This window comes from Sciurus vulgaris, assembly GCF_902686455.1.
Source record: "Sciurus vulgaris genome assembly, contig: HiC_scaffold_624_arrow_ctg1, whole genome shotgun sequence".
NCBI lineage: Eukaryota > Metazoa > Chordata > Mammalia > Rodentia > Sciuridae > Sciurus > Sciurus vulgaris.
The window spans coordinates 131,669-151,950 of NW_027632395.1; the positions used below are offsets into that span (position 1 = coordinate 131,669).

Genomic DNA, 20,282 nt, shown 5'->3' on the forward strand with positions numbered 1-20,282 from the left:
AGTTCAATATTTTAACCAAGTATTTACATCACCATGGATCTTTAAAGGGTATCCCATGGTCACGAATATGTAAGTTTTCTCATTTCTCTTCATATTATGCCATATAGATCTACATCTTCTAAACATTGGGAAATGATTTAGTATCAAACATGATTTTCTGTTGACTGTCATTTTTAATGTGTCTGTAAATAGTTGTAAAATACATACCCATGATTTTAGACATTTGAATTAATGTACAAACATGTCTTATAGAGAAAATAGTTTGTCAGTAGATTAACACTAAATTTTCCGTAGCAGGTTTAAGATTGGGATTCTGAACAAGAAAATTGTATAATACATGAGAGGAAAATAGGGACTTTTTTGAAGTTCCATTTTCCAGGGTTGGGTAAAATTATTTTTATTTAGTGAAAACCTTACAATTCAATGATTCTGAATGTAGCTTAACTGTGACATTAATTTCTATCCCAATTCCAGATAACTTAGTAAAAATCATTATAATATTTCTTACTAATATTTGATTAGTCCATTTGGCTCACTTAGGACAGTTATCGTAGTGATGATAATAGCAGGGATATAAGGTGGATAGTGTGTGGATTTGAAAAAAATTAAAAACCACGAAAGATCTTGCCACAGGTATTGATAAAATGTTCTAATATTATAGGAAATTTTTGAGGGAACAAGAGAAGTTGCCTCAAAATCTCAGAAGGTACATGTATGGTCAAAAGAATAAATAAAACATAATGGCCAATATTTCTAAAGGTCATTATATGTAATAAACACTTTTATGTTGGTTACATCATTTTCTTTCATGTATAATACCTCTCAAATACAGGTAATGAGACTGCCTGTATTTTACAGATGATAGAATTTAGCATTATATACTACTCATGGTCACACTTGAACCCAATGGAAGACCACAAATGCAAATTTAAACAATGTGTCTTAGAGGGTGCACCCAATATAATATTGGCTTAGTTGATGAATTAAAGGTAATATCTCTGAAAATATACCAGAATAAAGACTAAAATAAACACTAAAATAATATATTCATGTATACAATTGCTCATTTGATACTGATTTCTTGAGAGTTAGAATTCTGCAGAATTATGGAATCCTCCCAACTAAATTCATCAATTCTTAAAGAATCCAATATGTACCTGGGGTTTCATCAAATGGTAGAGCACTTGCCTCATATTCATGAGGCAGGGGATTCAATCATCAGCACCACATTAAAGAATAAAATAAAGGTAGTGTGTCCATTTACACCTTTAAAAATCCCAAAAATTTAAATAAAGAAAAAAGATGTAAACAAAATAAGATACTAGCCCACAAAACTTTAAAATTAGGTATAAACAGAAACTGTTCTCAACAATATATGGTAATTCTAAATGGATAGGATAGCTGATGTAGAGTGGGAACTGAACAATCATTACATAATCCAGACATGATTTGGTAATAATAGGTAAGGATATCTGGAGAATGTAAAAAATAAATGTATGCATTTGTGGCCAGCTTATTTTTTTTCAACATAAACAAAGAGTAAAGGATAGTAATGTCACTAATGGTGTTGTGACAAATGAATATCCACATGCAAAAGTTTTATACGAACTCACCTCAAATCACATTCAAAAATTAAGTCTAATAATCACACCTAAATATAAAACATATATATAAAATACTTGGTTGAGTTTGTAGCTCAGTGATAGAGCACTTGCCTAGCATGTGTAAGGCAGTGGGTTCATTCTTCAGATTGATGTACAAGTAAATATAGAAAATAAAGGACTTTGTCAATGTAAAATTAAAAACATTAAAAATGTATGAATCCTTTTGGAGAAAACAAGGTAGTAATAATTTTAAAAATATTTTAATAGTCAAAGGATTTTCATTGTGTTTATTTATTTATATGTAGTGCTGTGAATTAAACCCAGTGCCTCACACATGTCAAATACTCTACCACTGAGTCACAACCAAAGCATAAAGTAGTAAATTTTTATGACCTTGAACTTGGCAATGAATTCTTACATACACCAGAAAATAACAAGCAGCTAAACTAAATTTCATGAAAATTAAATGTTTTCATGTTCAAAATGGTATTTTTAAGAAACACAACCTAAGCTTTGGGAAAATTATTTGAGAACTACTTTGTGTATGTGTATGTGTGTGTAGGTGTATGTATGTGTGTGTGTGTGTGTGTTTACATTTGTGTATTTAAAATCCAGAATATATAAAGAACCCTTGCACCTTAAAACAACAAATATATTGACTCAACATACGCCTGTAATCATAGCAGCTCAGAATGCTGAGGAAGGTGACTGGAAGTTCGAGGCCAGCAACAGCAAATTAGTGAGGCTTTGAGGAACTTAGCAAGAACCTGGCTCAAAATTTTAAAAAATTAAAAGAAAGGGCTGGGCATTTGGCTCAGTAGCTAAGCAACTCTGGATTCAATACCCATTAAAAAATAAAACAGAAACAAACAAAAGTAGCATGAGCAAAGGACTTGAATAGAAAATACTAGTCAGTGCAAAAATGACAAAAGAAGCTCTTCAAAATGAGCTCATCATTATTCATTAGAGAAATGCATTTCAAAGTGTCAATGAGAGCAGGGCACTGTGGCACACTCAATCCCACCTACTTCAGAAATGATGGCAGTAGGATGGCAAGTTCCAGGCCAACCTGAAAAACTTTGTGAGACACTGCTTCAAAACAAAAAATTAAGGAGCATGGAGATGTAGCTCAGTGGTAGAGGGCACATGGCTTTGGCCCGAATAATAAAACACACACACAAACACATGTGTGAGTTACCATGCCACACCACAAAGATGGTATAAGTTTTAAAAGTAAAATAGCAAGTGCGGAAAGTGTAGCAAGGTGGAGAAATTGGATTCCTTTTATATTCCTAGTAAGAATGTGGAATTGTGCAATAGGTATAGATAACAGTTTGATAACTTCTTAAAAATTTTAACATAGATTTCCCATATGATGTATGAATTTCACTCCTAGCTGTATGCTCAAATGAATTGAAAACAGATGCTCAAACACTTATACATGAATATTCATAGCAGAATCATTTATGCCACTAAAAGGGAAAAAGAATCCAAATGACAACCAACAGATAAAAGGATTAAAAATTACATATATGTGCACATGTGCACCTACAAATACACATTTGTGGTAGAAAATCACACTTCCATAAAAGGAATAAAATACTGATACATACTACAACATGACTATGTTTTGAATATAAATGTAACTGAATAAAGTCTGAAATGAAGTATCACATATTGCATAATACGATTCATATGATATATCCAGATTGTGGAAACCCCAGAGACAGAAAATTGCATGGTTGTTGCCAGGACCTGGGAGGGCATAAAATGGAGTGGTTGTTTAATGAGCAGATGGTTTTCTTTGTGGTTATGAAATGATGTGAAACAAGATAAAGATGGAGACTATGTCACAATACTGTAAACATCACTAAATTGCACAAATTTAAATGGTCACTATTATGAGAAGTTAATGTCAAACAACTTTTAAAAATCTGAGAACACTGAAGTATACTCAATTGCAGGGAATCTAGGACTAGGTGGTAGAAGGCACTATGGAGCTGCAGACTCCCAAGTCTTTTCAAGATCGCAATTGAAAGCACATCTGATAATATTAGTGACAGCCAGGAACTGACAGCCTAAGCTGTTTCAAGCACCATTTTAAGTTCTTCATATATTTGGATCCTATTTCTCCTGAAGGAAGGTCTTGAGCCCTCATGGAAGGAATTCTGATTTTAGTGATGAGTACACTAAGACTAACAAATGAAGTCCTTATTCTAAGGTCATCCACCTTGCAAACTAGGGTTCAAGACCACTGATTTGTCTGAATTGTCTGAATTCCAAACACTTCTGTGATCTACATGACTGTTTAAATCCAGTGAGTGGATGCTTCTGTAACGAGAGTGAGGGAAGAGGGAGAAACTGCAAAGGGACACCAGAAATATTTTGGGTGTGATATCACCCATGCTCACTAAATAGATTGTGGTGATGAATTCATGGGTAAATGTATAAGCAAACAACAAAGTATACATTACATATGTATAGTTGATCATCCATCAGTTTTACCTGAACAAAACTTTTTAAAATAAATAGATAAATAAGACTTATTAAAAAGAAAGTAAAAAAAAAAATGAATAAAAAATTGCAAGAAAACCCTCAAGAAGATATATACATTGCACATAAGAAGAAGTTTCTCAACACCAAATTATGGGGGACAGCAAATTAACCTCACACATATGAATGGACAAAATTCAAACCAGTCAACACCAGTAGATGACAAAAATGAGGAGCAAAAGGAACTCTCCCACATTTCTATTGGATTCAAAAAACAGTTTCATTGTTTCTTACAAAACTGAACACAGGCTTATATTTGTCACAAAAATCACTTTCCTAGTGGTTACCCAAAGGAATTGAATGCTTACATCCACACAAAACCTAATACAAATATCCTTAGTTTCCTTTTTTCATGATAGCCAAGAACAGAATTAACTCACCCATTCGTGAGCATTTTTCTGTTATTAATAAAAAACCTTGACATATATATAATATATATAATATATATATATATTATATTATATATGTAACAGCAAAAAATAAGTTATGAAGGAAGCCAATATTTTAAATCCCCAAGGAAACTGAGAGACCCTTTCATCAAAGAAGAGTGATGACTTCTTTCTCTGTTCCAAAACAAGTGATTCTTTAGCTTATATGAAAAACCTGATCCAGCGGGAATTTACTCCACCTATGCTTGAAAATAAAATGCTCTGAGATGTTTTCTTAAATATTCCTCTTCATTTACAGCATAGTATAAAAGATGAGAATATTGTACCCTTGCTTACCTGACAAAGCTTGAGTGGAAATTCAGCAAGAAAAATGATGTACAGATATGTAGTTGTACACACCCAAGGAAAAATAAAGTGGGCTGATATTATGATGAGACACAGAGTTTATGGCCTGAAAGTATATAGAAAGCCATGATTGGCAGGAAAGTCTTTTTCTGTAGTTTGAAATAAGTAGGGAAGGAGGGATGTCTAGCTAAAATACATTGAGGTTACCTACCACAGCACATGGATGAGCTGTAATGGACACAAAATGGAGAAATTATCTCCCAGCTCTGACATGGGACATGTACATTCAATGCAGTGCTGTCTTGAATAATGAGGACATATCCACTTAAAATTCAACCCTTACTCCAAACAGTTTAATGCTTTATGCTTTGAATATAATCTTTGCTGCTCTGTCATTACAACTTATATTTTAAATGGACATGTTTCTCGAGTTTATTTTCTCCCTGCTACTCTTAATCTCTCTTTCTTCCTATTCTCAGGAAAAGACAGAATATTTTTCTTCCCTATCCTAGGAAAAGCTGTCTGTCCTTGAGCACTCATCCACCATAATAACAAAGTAATCCAGACTGTGGGACAGTACTGGAAGATCTCAGACATTACTGTCTCACAAATTAATGAGTGAATTACAACTGCAGACAGAGAACACATGGAATGTAGACTCTTAGTCATCTCTTTAAAAGACCTCTGTTTCTGTCAATTTGTAGAACCACAGGCTTTGGGACACAAGTCCCCATTGCTTCTCCTTTTCTAGCAAAACAGTAAACCTTTTTTCCCTTTTCTCAAAACCATGTCTTCAATATTGGATTGGCATCAGGAACAAGGATTGAGCTTTCAGACACAAGAGGGAGATGTGGAGACAACTAACATGGAGGACCAACTGGTAAATCAGAATTTCTAAGGGAAGAAATAAATCCCTTGGTAAAGTGAAGAATGGCCCTATGAGGAAGAAGTCCCCTTGAACCTACCTGCAAGTCCATGGGAAATAATTCCAATAATCTGTGAATTCCTTTCATTTTCATTCCTTTTCTCTGCTTCTTTCCTACCACCCTCACATATTCCCTACTTCTCTTCCTTCTTTCCTATGCAGCACAAGATGTCCCAGGTCACTCTCCATATTTTATTCTCTCAATCAAGGTATTTATGCATTTTGATACCAGGTAATGAACCCAGGGGTATTTAATCACTGAGTCACATTCCTAGCCCCTTTTTATTTTATTTGGAGACAGGGTCTCCCTGAGTTGCTTAGGACTTTCTAAGTTCCTGAGGTTGACTTTGAACTTAGTAATCTTCTACCTCAACCTCCCAAATCACTGGGATTATGGACTCAACTGAGGTAATTAGAATACAAATTTCAATGAGATACAAATATACTGCTCCATTTCTTTTGACACAGGAGCTTCCATGATAGTGCAAGAGTAGGTCTTAAATTCCATCTTTTCAATTTAATTCTATCAGCAGAAACTAACAGGTATTCAACCCCAAATCCTACCATTTTCAATCAAGTCATAAGCACGAAAAATCAAAGAAAAACTGCCCAGGAGACTTAAGGTCAAGGGCGGCTGTATTTTGTCTTTACGTGTTGGTTTTCCAGTTGACATTTTGGTTCACATGAAAAGTATTCAGATGTTGATGTCTGCTGCATTGGCAGAGTCTGGGAGTGTGTCCAAAGAGTCTCAAAATTGCCAAGGACAAGTGCAGTTGTCATTTTGAGTTTACTGTCACTGCAGCCTTGTGCATATTGCCTAGTTGAATAAGTTGCTGAAGAAATATCCACACTAGAATGCTCCTGAGAGAGATGTAACCTATGAACTAATGAGATTTGAATGATGTGAAAGAACATGTACTATTAAGAAATGCAGGTGACTCCAGAAGCACTGCTAAATTTGAGTGCAGCTCACTGCTGAAAGGCGGCATTAGCAATTACTTGCATATGAAACTGGTACTTCTTCAACACTGTTGATTCCGTTTATTAAGAAAAGATAAAGACAAGCTGAGAGGATTGTAATTTGGCATCCTCTGAAGGGTTTTGTCTTGTTATTTTCTTTTTTCCATCCCACAGTGAAGGGGACTGGAACCCTGTACTTTCCCCTTGCAAAGCAAGCTCCCCACAGTATGGGCTATATCATCAGCACAGGAACAGATATTTTAAGGTACATGACTTGATACCCTCAGGTTCTTTGTATGTGTATGTGCAGAGAAGCAACCCTAGACAAAGCCAATTAATGACTAATGAATTCTTAATTCTCCTTTTCACAACAATCTTGCAAGTAACTTTTTTGCATGTCAAGACTAAAAGTCTAGGGGTGTGTCCTGAGGGAAAGAATTATCCCATCTTTACTTAAGGAGGAAAACAGTTGTAGCTGATCCCTGAGCAGAAAATTACAACAGTGATCCATGGACGACAGGACATGAGGAAAGGCAGGCCTATGTGGGTATTAGAATATGCTCAGGTTGTTAGTATGAAAGGAGAATTTGGGGATCATTCACCACTGCATCCCTAGCCATTACATTCACAATCTACTGACGCCTTCCTCAATCTTTTTTTCTTAATTTTCCTTTTGGAATTTTACTTTGAAAAATTCTAATAAGCAGAGTGCTGTGCAAAATACACAAGCCAGTGTTGGTTCTGTAACTTGCCTATAATCTCAGGTATGAATGAGGTAGAGGAAGTAGTTTCTCCAGGGAAAAACAGGTTACTTCAATGAGGGAATGCCTCATCAACTTAGTCAGAAGATGTCAGGAAATATAAACAGGCAAAGGCAGGAGGTGATGGATCTCAGGGTCTGGGTTCCCAGGACTGACATTTGCTGGCAGAAAGGAAACATTCCTCATCCAATTTCATCTTTTCACTCAGTATGTTTGCAGGTTTTAATCTTAAGATTTATTAAAGTGAGATAAGGACTGAAATTCATATCCCTCATCTCACAATGATTCATTTGCTTAAATTCCACTCAAGACAATGACTCACTTGGTTCCCAGTGCTCCTGTGATATAAGAGCAAAAATAGGAGAGCTCCTGTAATCCAGGTGGAAGGGGCAGGCATTGAGCAGGTCGGGTGTGAATGGCTCGAGGATTCCAGACTCTGCTTGGAGAACACATTAGTTTTCTCTCCCCAGAGGTTTTTTTTCCGATCTTGGGCAACATGGAGTTTGAGGAGTGGCTCCCATGACATGACGCCTGCACTACAGACTCCACCTGAGGACACAGAGGAAAGGCCTGACAGCACGATGTTTTCATGGTTCCCATGGCAACCAGAGAAGCTTCTGCTCCTGTCAGCATCAGACCAAGATTGAAAACAAGCACCAGTTCAGTTGTGATGGTCAGAGGCAAGAAGAAGGGAGCGAGTTCCAGGGACCTGCAGTTTTCAAAAATGTAATTCTAAACTCCTCAGCCAAGAGACAAGGAGCTAAGCCGTTTGCAGGTTGCAGCCCCGAGTTTGGTGGATTGCTCCATCTCCAGGCAGGGCATGTAACCTGCGGGGGCGCCTGGCAACCCAACCAGTGCTTAACAAGGATCCACTGGGGGAATGATGTTTGCAAGGACTCATCGTCCCGAGAGATGCCAGATGCTTGCCTCCGGGCTCTGGTGCTTTTTCTGCATTATGTTTCTAATATTATATTACTCATAGTATTCCTTGGTAGTAATCACTGAGGGTGAAGGGAATACTACAGAATTTCCCAAGAATATTAATAAAACATTAGGGACTATAACTCCTTCTCAGCCACAAGTAGTAAAAAAATCTTTTACCACTGTGTGATGTGTCTTCTTCCTGGGGTGCTTGTTATGAACATGTAATGCAGTACATAAATTTGACCACGTAACCATCTGTCTTTCCAACCATGAGTATGCAAAAAGCACCTCCCACAGTAGCTACTAGATATGGACTAGCTTATTTTATCAATGGCAAGCCCTGCTACCCCCCTAACGGCAAGCCCTTAGAGAAGGTAGATATAGATCTCTCCCTGTCTCCTACAGGGTGGTTTAATCCAGATGATGGTTTTGCTTATGTGTGGTGGTAAGGTAAAAGAATAAGGTATCACAACATTTCTTCCTTCCTACAAAGAATAGGTCACTCCTATAATAAAACAGGATATTTATTATACCTATAATAAATTGGTACACAATATCCTGTTGTGAGAAAAAGAGCTACATAAGACAATGTAATCTATTCAGTAAAAAAAATTTAGCCATGGGAACCATTGGGATTGTTGCCCTCCTGTAACTTAGCAATTTAGATATCAATCAGATGGACCTAGTAGAAATGGTCATGTGAGATTATTTGTCTATGGATTTAACCATGAGAATAATAATAGTCTTAGGTCACATAGAGTTTAGATATTAAGGAAATAAACATTGTATTAGCTCATTGACTTAGTTAAATATTTGTAATCTGTATGGTTACTGATTTCTCACAATCTTTTGGTAAAAACAATTTATGCCTATGCTTTGGAAACTTCTTTGATTTTAGTAATCATAAGCCTGTCATCATAGCCTGAAGAAAAGTGTATATAAACCCAGCCTTCCCCAGAATAAAGTGGGATTGATTGCACCAGAACTAGAGTCTGTGTCTTTCATTCTCCATCCATCGCTGATGCTGTCTCCCTGCACCCCGTTTACCAGTGTGGAACCCATGGACTCCTGCTAGGGCTGGACACCGGCAGTAACCCCCTGAAGTCTGAGAGTTAGAACCAAAGTCCAGCTTTGCTAGTGATGCTATTCTAATTTGTCTGCACCAGGCAACATGACAGCAGGCAATTATTCTCCACCAGGTCTAGTGGGTCAGTTTGGGCAGAGGTGTACTTAGTGGCACATGGATCACCAAGCTGAGCACCAACTCCAGTGGTATTTCCTCCAAAACTACTGCATGATGGCTGATGAGATCTCAGGGCAGTGGGGCATGCAGTGAATGTGGTGGCTTAGGTGATCTTTGAATTGGGATACTTCACACTTATTCTGGTGAGTTGCTCCTCCTTTCCAAGAAAACTGGAACAGGAGACAGCTGGAACCTGGGAAGTGGTTCTTCTAAGTGAAGGTGGGTGGCTCCTCTGATGGCTAATGTGGAGAGGAGGGAGTCATTCACTCAGCATGTTGGACGGAGGCCAGTACGCTGCTGACATGCAAGGAGAGATGTTCTGGGCTCACTCCACCTAGAAGAACACACTCTTTGGCTGCTGCCTTACAAGTAGGCTGCACTCAGAAATTTACCTACTTGGAAATTCCAGGGTCACCACAAATCACCTTGACATGCAGAAATGTCTGTACTATCTGTTCACACAAGTGTTCATTCTCTTGACCAGACTAGTGCCTGTCTGGCACAGAACCCTGTGGGATATTGCCATGAATCCTCTTTCAAGCTCCACGAGGATGCTGACTACAAGCAACTAGATGATATAAGAGCCTGCAGGTGGCATGATGGGCACAGTATCACAGGGCATAACACCCGATTTAACATGTATCATGCTGAAAGGGTAATGGTTCAAAGCTTCCAAAATGAATGTTTAAAGAGGGAGAGCAAGGACATTTGTTTGTCACAGAAATCAGAAGTGTGTTGGTGCTGAAAGCCTACTTCAGTGAAGAGACTCTAAACTAGTCAGCCTTTATGGTCTACCCACAAATTCCATGACACTTCTTCAGCTTCAACATACTCTACAAATAGAGGAAGTAGTACTTGTCAGTTCATTCTGTAAGCAACCGTCATTACAGACACTAATTTTCCCTTAGAAAGACCTCAATACCCTTGCAAATTGGGAGATTTTTCTTGTTGCTCTCAAGGGAAAACTGATTATACATATGTCGATTCATATTTTTTTTTTTCGGCAAAAGGACCATGAGGAAAGGATTTCCTTAAAACACAGCCCTTACACCCACAAACTACAATTTAAACAAGTTGAATTTGGAATATGCAGCACTGAACCCAGCTCTCCAAATAAAGACTGCACCACAATATCAGAAACATAAACACAAACAGCTCTGCTAAAAGGCAAATGTGTAGATAAAAAATGAGCAAAACCTGAATATCAAAACAGGAGAGGTTCAAGAATATCTGAATGTGGGATAGGACTTCCTGAGCAGAAAAAGTGTACCAGAGGAATTTGGAAATTCTCAAATCCTTTTATTTCTTGACATGATTCTACACACCACCAACTTTCCACTTGCCTAATGCCCCTGTTTTCCTTCTTTGGGTGTGAGTTCTTACAAAGAAGGGTTCCTTTGTCATCCCTTACCCTAATAAGAACAAGCCAGTATTTACCATATAAGTAGTAGACATGAGAACAATATATGCTTTACCCTTTTCTACAGTACATCTCTTGATAACATCCATCAAAATCAACAGGAGTCTATACAAGTGCTCTGTTCCTTTTCACAGTAGACCTCAAATGATAGCTTGAGAGTAGGTCATAAATTCCCCCTTTTCAACTGGATTCTATTAGCAGAAGCTAACATGGATCCAACCCCAAATCCTACCGATTTTCATCAAGTTGTAAACACAACAATGAAAAGAAAAACTGACTAGGAGACTCAGGGTCAAGGGCGGCTCTCTTTTGTCTTCACATGTTAGTTTTACAGTTGACATTGTGGTTCATGGAAAGTGCTCGGGTGTGAAAGTGCCCTTCATTGACAGAGTCTGGGAGTGTGTCCAAAATCCTGAAAATTGCCAATGACCAGTGCCATTGTAGTTTTCAGTTTCCTGCCACTGCAGCCTGGTGCACACTGCCTAGTTGAAAAAGTTGTTGAAGAAACATGCACACTATCATACTCCTGAGAGAGATGTAACCTATGAACTATTGAGATTTGAATGATGTGAAAGAACACGTACTCTTGAGAAATGCAGGTGACTTGGGAAGCCCTGCTCCCTTTGAGTGCAGCTCCCTGCTGAAAGGTGGCAATGTCAATTTCTTGTATGTGAAACTGATACTTCTTCAATAGTGTTGATTGAGAAGAAAAAGTTCAGAGGATGGAAATTTGCCATCCTCAGAAGTGTTTTTTTTTTTTTTTCTTTTTTTCTTTTTTCCATCCGTGGTGCTGGGGATTCGAACACAAGTGTGTCTGATTGCAAGGAAAGGACACTACAGGATGAGCTACATTGTCAACACATGAACAGCTCCTTTAAGGTACATTATTTCATGTCCTCAGCTTTTGAGACTGTGAAGTTCTATGCACAGAAGCAACCCTAGATAAAGCCAAAAACTGCCTAGAGAATTCTTAATTCTCCTTTGCTCAACAATCTTGTAAATAGCCTTTTTTGCATGTCAAGACACACAGTCCAGGGGTGTGTCCTGAGGGAAAGAATTATCCCATCTTTACTTAAAGAGGAAACCAGTTGTAGCTGATCCCTGAGCAGAAAATTATATCAGTGGTCCATGGAGGACTCAGCAGGAGGGGAGGCAGGACTATGTGGGTATTAGAATATGCTCAGGTTGTTGGTATGAAAGGAGATTTTGGGGATCCTTCACCACTGCATCCCTAACCATTACATTCACAATCTACTGACAACGCCCTTGTTTTTTTTTTTTTTTTTTACTTTTCCTTTTGGCATTTTACTTTGAATAATTCTAACCAGCAGTGTGCTGTGCAAAATGTACAAGCCAATGATGGTTCTAGATCTTGCCTATCATCTCAGGTATGGATGTAGTAGAGGAAGGTGTTTCTCCTGGGAAAGGCCAGTTTCCTTCAATGAGGGAATGCCTCATCAACTTAGACAGATGATGTCAGGAAATATAAACAGGCAAAGTCAAGTGGTGATAGTTCTCTGGGTCTGGGTCCTCAGGACAAATATTTGCTGGCATAAAGGAAACATTCCTCATCCAATTTCATTTTCCCACTCAGTATGTTTGCAGGTTTTACTCTCAAGATTTATTACAGTGAGATAAGGAATGAAATTCAAATCCCTGATCTCTCAATGATCCAGTTGCATTCAGTTCCACTCAGAACAGCAGCTCACTTGGTTCCCAGTGCTCCTGTGATATGAGAGCAAAAATGGGAGAGCTCCTGTAATCCAGGTGGATGGGGCAGGCATCAGACTGGTCGGGTGTGAATGGCACGGGGATATAGGTTCCGCTTGGAGAATGCACCTGTTTTCTTTCTCCAGAGGATTTTTCCAATCTTGGACAACATGGAGTTTGAGGAGTGGCAGCCATGACATGGCGCCTGCACCACAGACACTGCCTGAGGTCACAGAATAGAGGTATGGCAACACAATGTGATCACGGTTCCCATGGCATCCAGAGACAGTTTTGCTCATGGCTCCTTCAGACCAAGGTTGAAAACAAGCACCAGCTCAGTTGTAATGGTCAGAGGAAAGATGAAGGGAGTGAGTTCCAGGGACCTGTGGTTTTCAAAAATGTGGTTCTAAACTCATCAGCCTGGAGAAGAGGATCAAGACTGTGTGTAGCACAGAGCCCTGTGGTTGGTGGATAGCTTCAGGAACATGCAGGACAAGGAACCCCTCTGAAGCCTGACAGCTGACACTCAACTCCAGGTTTGCTAGATGACACTGTTATCATTTGTCTACCCCACGCATCATGACAGCAGGCAATTATGGTCAAGTGGTCCAGTTTGAGCAGAGGAGTTCTTGGTGTCACGTTGATCACCAAGCTGAGCACAGACTCTAGTGTTATTTCATTCGAATCTGCTCCTCCAGGAGTGGGAACACCCAGAATATCCTAGTCAGGAAACTAGCATAGAGTCCAAGCAACCACACTTAATAATGGTTGGTGAGAGCTCAGGGCAGTGGAGAATGCAGTGAGCACAGTGGCTTAGGTGATCTATGAATTGAGACACTTCACACCCAATCTTGCAGTTTGCTTCTCCTTTCCTAGAAAGTTTGGCAAGGAGACAGCTATAAACTGGAAAGTGGGTCTTCTAGGTGAAGGTGGGTGCCTCTTCTGATGGCTAATATGGAGACGGGGAATCATTCACTCAGCAGGTTGTACGGAGGACAGGATGGTGCTAACATGGAAGGAGAGATGTTCTGGGCTTACTCCACCTGCAAGGTCACACCTCTTTGGCTGTTGCCTTAAAACTCTTCCGCACTTAGAAATTTACCAGCTGGGAATTTCCAGGGTCCTCAATTCACCACAAAATGTAGAACTGCCTATCTACACAAGTGTTCATTATCTTGATCAGAATAGTGACTGTCTGGCACAGAACTCTGCGGGAAATTGCCATGAGTCCTCTTATCAACTCCAGGAGGATGCCAACTAAAAGCCAGTAGATGATATTATTAGGGTCAGATATTGACCTGTCCCCAGAGAGTCAAAGTGCACACACAGTAATGCAAGTCACACAATGAGGTTTTATTTAAAGCAAGCTCAAGCCTGGACCATGACCAGCCCCTCAGACCACTACCATGGCTGCGTGGGGAGTGGCACAAAGGGGTGAGAAGTCACTCTATTTAAGAGATTTTCAAGCATTCACACACAAAGACCTGTACATTATTGGTTAACATTTTAACAGATAAATATTTTTCCTCTTTTGGTTGGGTCTTGCCAATTTATTTGAATCTCATTGGGTCCTGCCAAAACTGAATGGTCCTGGAGGAAGAAGGGAGGAGGGAAAGGGTGAGCTATACAGGAGATTAGTCAGGGATAGGCCCCCCTGTCCTTGATAGGTAAGGTTTCCCGACAGCTGCACCTTCCTTGGGCAGATATCGCTTAACAGCCTTGACAAGCCAGGGGCCCAGCAAGTCCTGTTTGTCCTATATTGGCTCTTGAAGATGCTGTCCCAACTGCCTGAATCCTGGTGAATAAGATATTTTCTCATTCCTTAGTGTTTGTGCACCCTTTCCTGGAAGGGGGTTTACAGGCCAGTTGGCAAAATATCTTGTTTACAAAAGATGGCTGCCAGATGTCACCCTGTTCTCAACACTTCCAAGATGAATACTCAAAGAGGGAAAGCAAGGACATTTGGGGTCACAGAAATCAGAAGTGTGTTGGAGCTGAAAACCTACTTCAGTGAAGAGACCCTCTAAAACTAGTCAGCCTTCATGGTCCACCCTCAAATTGCATGACACTTTTTCAGCTTCAAAATACTCTACAAACAGAGGAAGTAGTACTGGCCAGTTTATTCAGTAAGTAACCATCATTATGGTCCTTAATTTCCCTTTCAAGGACCTCAATGCCCTTGCAAATTTGTGAATCTTTCTTGTTGCTCTCAAGGGACAGCTGATAATACATATGCTGATTCATATTTTTTTTTTTTTTTTGGCACAAGGACCATGAAGAATGTATTTCCTTAAAACACAGCCCTTACACCCACAAACTACAATTTAAACAAGTTGAATTTGGAATATGCAGAACTGAACCCAGCTCTCCAAATAAAGACTGCACTACAATATCTAAAATGTAAACACAAAAAGCTCTGCTAAAAGGCAAACATGTAGATGAAACATGGGCAAAACCTGAATATCAAAACAGAAGTGGTTCAAGAATATCTGAATGTGGGATAGGACTTCCTGAACAGAAAAAGCGTACCACAGAAATTTGGAAATTCTCAAATCCTTTTATTTCTTGACTTGATTCTACCCACCACCAACCTGCAACTTGCCTAATGCCTCTGTTTTCCTTCTTTGGGTGTGAGTTCTTACAAAGAAGAGCTCTTTTGTCATCCCTTACCCTGCAGAGAAGAGTCCAATAATTCCCAGATAAGTGGTAAACATGAAAAAAATATATGATTCACCCACTTGTACACTACATCTCTTGAGGACATTCATCAAAATCAACAGGAATCTATACAAGTGCTCTGTTTCTTTTGACACTGGAGCTCCAATGATAGTGCTAGAGTAGGTCATAAATTCCCCCATTTCTCCTGAATACTATCAGCAGAAACTAACATGGATTCAACCCCAAATTCTACTGTTTTTCAACAAGTAATAAGCAAGACAATACAAAGAAAAACTGACTAGGAAACCCAGGGCCAACGGCAAATGTCTTTCATCTTCACATGTTGGCTTTCCACTTGACATTGTTATTTACATGGAAAATGCTTAGGTTTGGAAGTGCCCTTCATTGGCAGAGTCTGGAACTGTGTCCAAGAAGCCTCAAAATTGCCAAGGACCAGTGCAGTTGTGATTTTGAATTTCCTGCCACTGCAGCCTTGTGCACACTGCCTAGCTAAATTAGTTACTGAGGAAATATCCACACTAGAATACTTCTGAGAGAGATGTAACCTATGAACTAATGAGATTTGAATGATGTGAGAGAACTTGTACTCTTAAGGAATGCAGGTGACTCAGGAAGCACTGCTCCCTTTGAGTGCAGCTCCCTGCTGAAAGGTGGCAATGGCAATTGCTTGCATATGAAACTGGAACTTCTTCAACAGATTTGGTTGAGAAGAAAAAGCTGAGATGATAGAACTTTGGCTTCCTCAGAAGTGTTTAGTCTGTTTTTTTTTTTTTTTTCCCCATCCTGCAATGCTAGGGATTCAAACACTGGTCTTCCCGGCTCTAAGGCAAGCGGACTACAGGATAGGCTACATTGTCAGCACATGAACAGTTCCTTAAAGGTACATTATTTCATGTAATCAGCTTCTGTGTCTGTGAAGTTCTTTGAAGGGAACTAATCCTAGATAAAGCCAAAAAATGCCAAGGAATTCTTCAGTCCCCTTAGAACAGCAATTGTGCATATTGACTTTTTTGCATGTCAGGACCCAGAGTCAAATGGTGTGTCCTGGGGAAAGTATTATCCCACCTTTACTTGAAGAGGAAAGTGGTTGTAGCTGATCACTGAACTGAAAATTATATCTGATCCATGGAGGTCAGGGCATGAGGAGAGGCAGGACAATGTGAGTATTAGAATATGCTCAGGTTGTTAGTATGAAAGGAGATTTTGGGGATCATTTGCCATTGCATCCCTAGCAATTATATTCACAATCTACTGACAACTTTCCTGAACATTTTTTTTTTTTTACTTTTCTTTTTCACATTTTACTATGAAAAATTCTAACCAGCAGAGTGCTGTGCAAAATGCACAAGCCGGTGATGGTTCTCAATCTTGCCTATCATCTCAGGTAGGGGTAAGGAAAAGGAAGGTGCTTCTCCTGGGAAAGGCCAGTTTCCCAAAATGAAGGAATGCCTCATCAACTTAACCAGACAATGTCAGGAAATATAAACAGGCAAAGGCAAGTGGTGATGCCTCTCGGGTTATGGGTTCCCAGGACCCATATTTTCTAGCAAAAAGGAAACATTCCTCATCCAATTCCAATCTTCCTCTCAGTATCTTTGTAACTTTTACTCTCAAGATTTCTTACAGTGAGTTAAGTTTTGAACATCATACCCCTGATCTTTCAATGATTCAGTTGCATTCAGTTCCACTCAGGACAGCAGCTCACTTGGTTCCCAGTACTCCTGTGACATGAGAGCAAAAATGGGATAGCTACCCTATGCAGGTGGTAGGGGCAGGTATTGGGCAGGTTGGGTGTGAATGGCTCAGGGATTCCAGGCTCTGGTTGGAGAACTTATGGTTTCTTTACCCAGAGGGTTTTTCTGAGCCTAGAACAACATGGAGTTTGATAAGTGTCTTCCATGATGTGGCATCAGCACCTCAGATTCCATCTAAGGTCACAGAGGAAAGGCCTGACAGCACAATGGTTTCATGGTTCCCCTGGCAACCAGAGAAGTTCCGCTCCTGGCCACTTCACACCAAGATTGAAAACAAGCACCAGCTCAGTTGTGATGGTCAGATGCAAGAAGAAGGGAGCAAGTGTCAGGGAACTAAAGTTTCCAAAATGTGATTCTACCTCTTCCGCCAGGATAGCACAGCCTTGTGTTCCGTGGATCCCCCCAGGACCAGGCAGGACAAGGTACTTCTCTGAAGTCTGACATCTCACAATAAGCTGCAAGACCACTAGGTGTCACTGCACTCGTTTGACCACACCGGGTATTATGACAGCAGACAATTATCCCCCACCAGTTCCAGTGGGCCTGGTTGGGTGGAGGTGTGCTTGTAGACACGTGGGTCACCAAGAAGAGCACTGGCTCCAGCACTATTTTGTTAAGAATCTGCTCCTGGTCTCTGCTGGCCCGCTGTGGGCTGCTCGGCCGGTGCTTTGCCCCAGCGCCTCAGTGCGCTCTGCCAACAGCCTCTGAGAGCACTCGCCCGAGCGCAGGTGAGCAGCAGCCCTCTCTGGGGACTCTCCAGTGGGCCCAGGGGAACCAAAGTGGCTCTAACTCCAGCACATGCACATTGAAGCAAGTTGAAGGATGTAATATGAAGCACAGAAGCAGATAGTGCCAAACAACAAGCAGTAGTTTGTACATATTTGGTAAGTGGGGCAGAATTTCCTTCACCCACTGCTGCTGAGATGGCAGAAATTAGTCGAATTCAGTATGAAATAGAACACACTGAAGGTATTAGTCAGCGAATGAGGGTCCCAGAAAAACTTAAAGTAGCACCACCAAATGCTGACCTGGAACAAGAATTTCAAGAAGGCATTCCAAATGCTAGTGTGATAATGCAAGTTCCAGAGAGGATTGTTGTAGCAGGAAATAATGAAGACATTTCATTTTCAAGACCAGCAGATCTTGACCTTATTCAATTCCCTTTAAACCTCTGGCACTAAAACACCACCTCGTGTGCTTACATTAAGTGAAAGATCACTAGACTTTCTGGATTTAGAAAGATCTCCAACACCTCAAAAAGAAGAAATCCATGCATTTGGCAGGCTAAAAAGAGAGTGTTCTATGAGTGAAAATGCTGTTTGCCAAAATGGACAGCTGATCAGAAACGATTCCATGTATGGCATTTCAAACATAGAAACAATGATTGAAGGCACATCAGATGACATGACTGTTGTAGATGCAGCTTCATTAAGACGACAGATAATCAAACTAAATAGACTTCTACAACTTCTAGAAGAGGAGAAAAAAGAGCGTGCTAAAAGAGAAATGGTCATGTATTCAATTACTGTAGCATTCTGGCTGCTTAATAGTTGCCTCTGGTTTTGCCACTAGAGGTAAATTCAGCACTCAAATATATTGTCTGAACAGCTGGAAATATAAAAGATTTGCAAACTTCTTTGTTTCTGTCTTTGCATTGTATGCCATTTTATAGTTCATGCTCTGAAAATGTATTTCTTCCAGAAAGTAGGGGGAAAGGGCCTATATTTGTAGAAGTAAAGGTATATTCTGTCACTCAGTTGTAGTCACCTTAAATCAATTTTGCAGTAACACCTACATAAAATTCTCCTTTTGCATGTTTTGTAAATAGGCTCCAGTTTGTGTTTTTAAATGAGATTAATTTTTTGCATCACCATTCTGAACAACTAATTCTGTGAAAGGAAAACAGAATGCATAAAGGGTGGATTTAGAAAAATATCTGTAGAAGAAAAACAATGTTTGTCCTGTTTCTCAGACACAGTTTTATTGGTAGACGTTTTTGCTTCCATGTTTTAACATTAACACTTGAAGTCATGGTCTGGTGACAGATTTAAGAAAATCAAACCACCTAATAATTCATGATCACCTATACAGATTAAATTAAAATATGCCTAACAGTTCAGCAGTTTAATATGTGTGAATTATGCTGCATTTTTATTTTCATTTTAGTTTTGCAGATGGTTTTCTATAAAATATGTTTTTACTAAGTCCATGTGTGAATGATTTAAAAACTACAGAAAAAGGTACAATTGTAGTATATTTAATAAACCGTCAACCAAAAAAAAAAAAAAAAGAAAGAAAAAAAGAACCTGCTCCTACAAGACTGGGCACACCCGTAATATCCTAGTCAGAACACTAGCCTAGGGCCCTAGCAACCACACTGAATCATGGCTGGTGAGAGCTTAGGGCACTGGAGCATGCAGTGAGCATGGTGTCTTAGGTAATCTTTGAATTGGGACACTTCACACCCAATCTTGCTGGTTGCTCCTTTTTTTCCTGAGAAAGTTGAGCCAGGTGAAAGCTGGAACCTGGAAAGTTGGTCTTCAAGGTGAAGGTGGATTCCTCTTCTGAAGGCTAATATGGAATCATGGGAGCCATTCACTCAAGATGTTGGACGAAGGATAGGATGATACTGACATGCAGGGGGAGATATTCTGTGCTCACAACACCTGTAAGGACACACTTTCTTGGCTCTGGCCTTACAACTAGGCTGCACTTAAAATTTTACCAGCTTGGAAATTCCAGGGCCACTTTATCTCACCTGGAGATAAAGAAATGTATGTCCTATCATTGTTCACACATGTGTTCTTTCTCTTGACCAGACTTGTGTCAGCCTGGCTCAAGGCCATGAGGTAAATTTCCACCAGTCCCCATAGTAGCACCAGGAGGATGCTGCCTACAAGCCAGTGGATGATAAAAGAGCCTGCTGATGGCATGACTACCACAGCATCACATGGTGTAACTCCACTTTGGAACATGCACCATGTTGAAAGGGCTATGATGAACAGCTTCCAAGAT

The 20,282-nt window shown here is 39.7% G+C and overlaps 1 protein-coding gene across 1 annotated transcript; it reads left to right on the forward strand.

Moving 5' to 3' along the window:
- Positions 1-18,042: 18,042 nt before the first annotated feature.
- On the forward strand, positions 18,043-19,541 carry LOC306652860 (mitochondrial fission factor-like). Its single transcript, XM_079125517.1, is given in 3 exon segments — positions 18,043-18,422; positions 18,425-18,442; positions 18,445-19,541. Coding segments are annotated over 3 exon segments (645 nt in total). The 5' UTR covers positions 18,043-18,190; the 3' UTR covers positions 18,840-19,541.
- Positions 19,542-20,282: the final 741 nt, after the last annotated feature.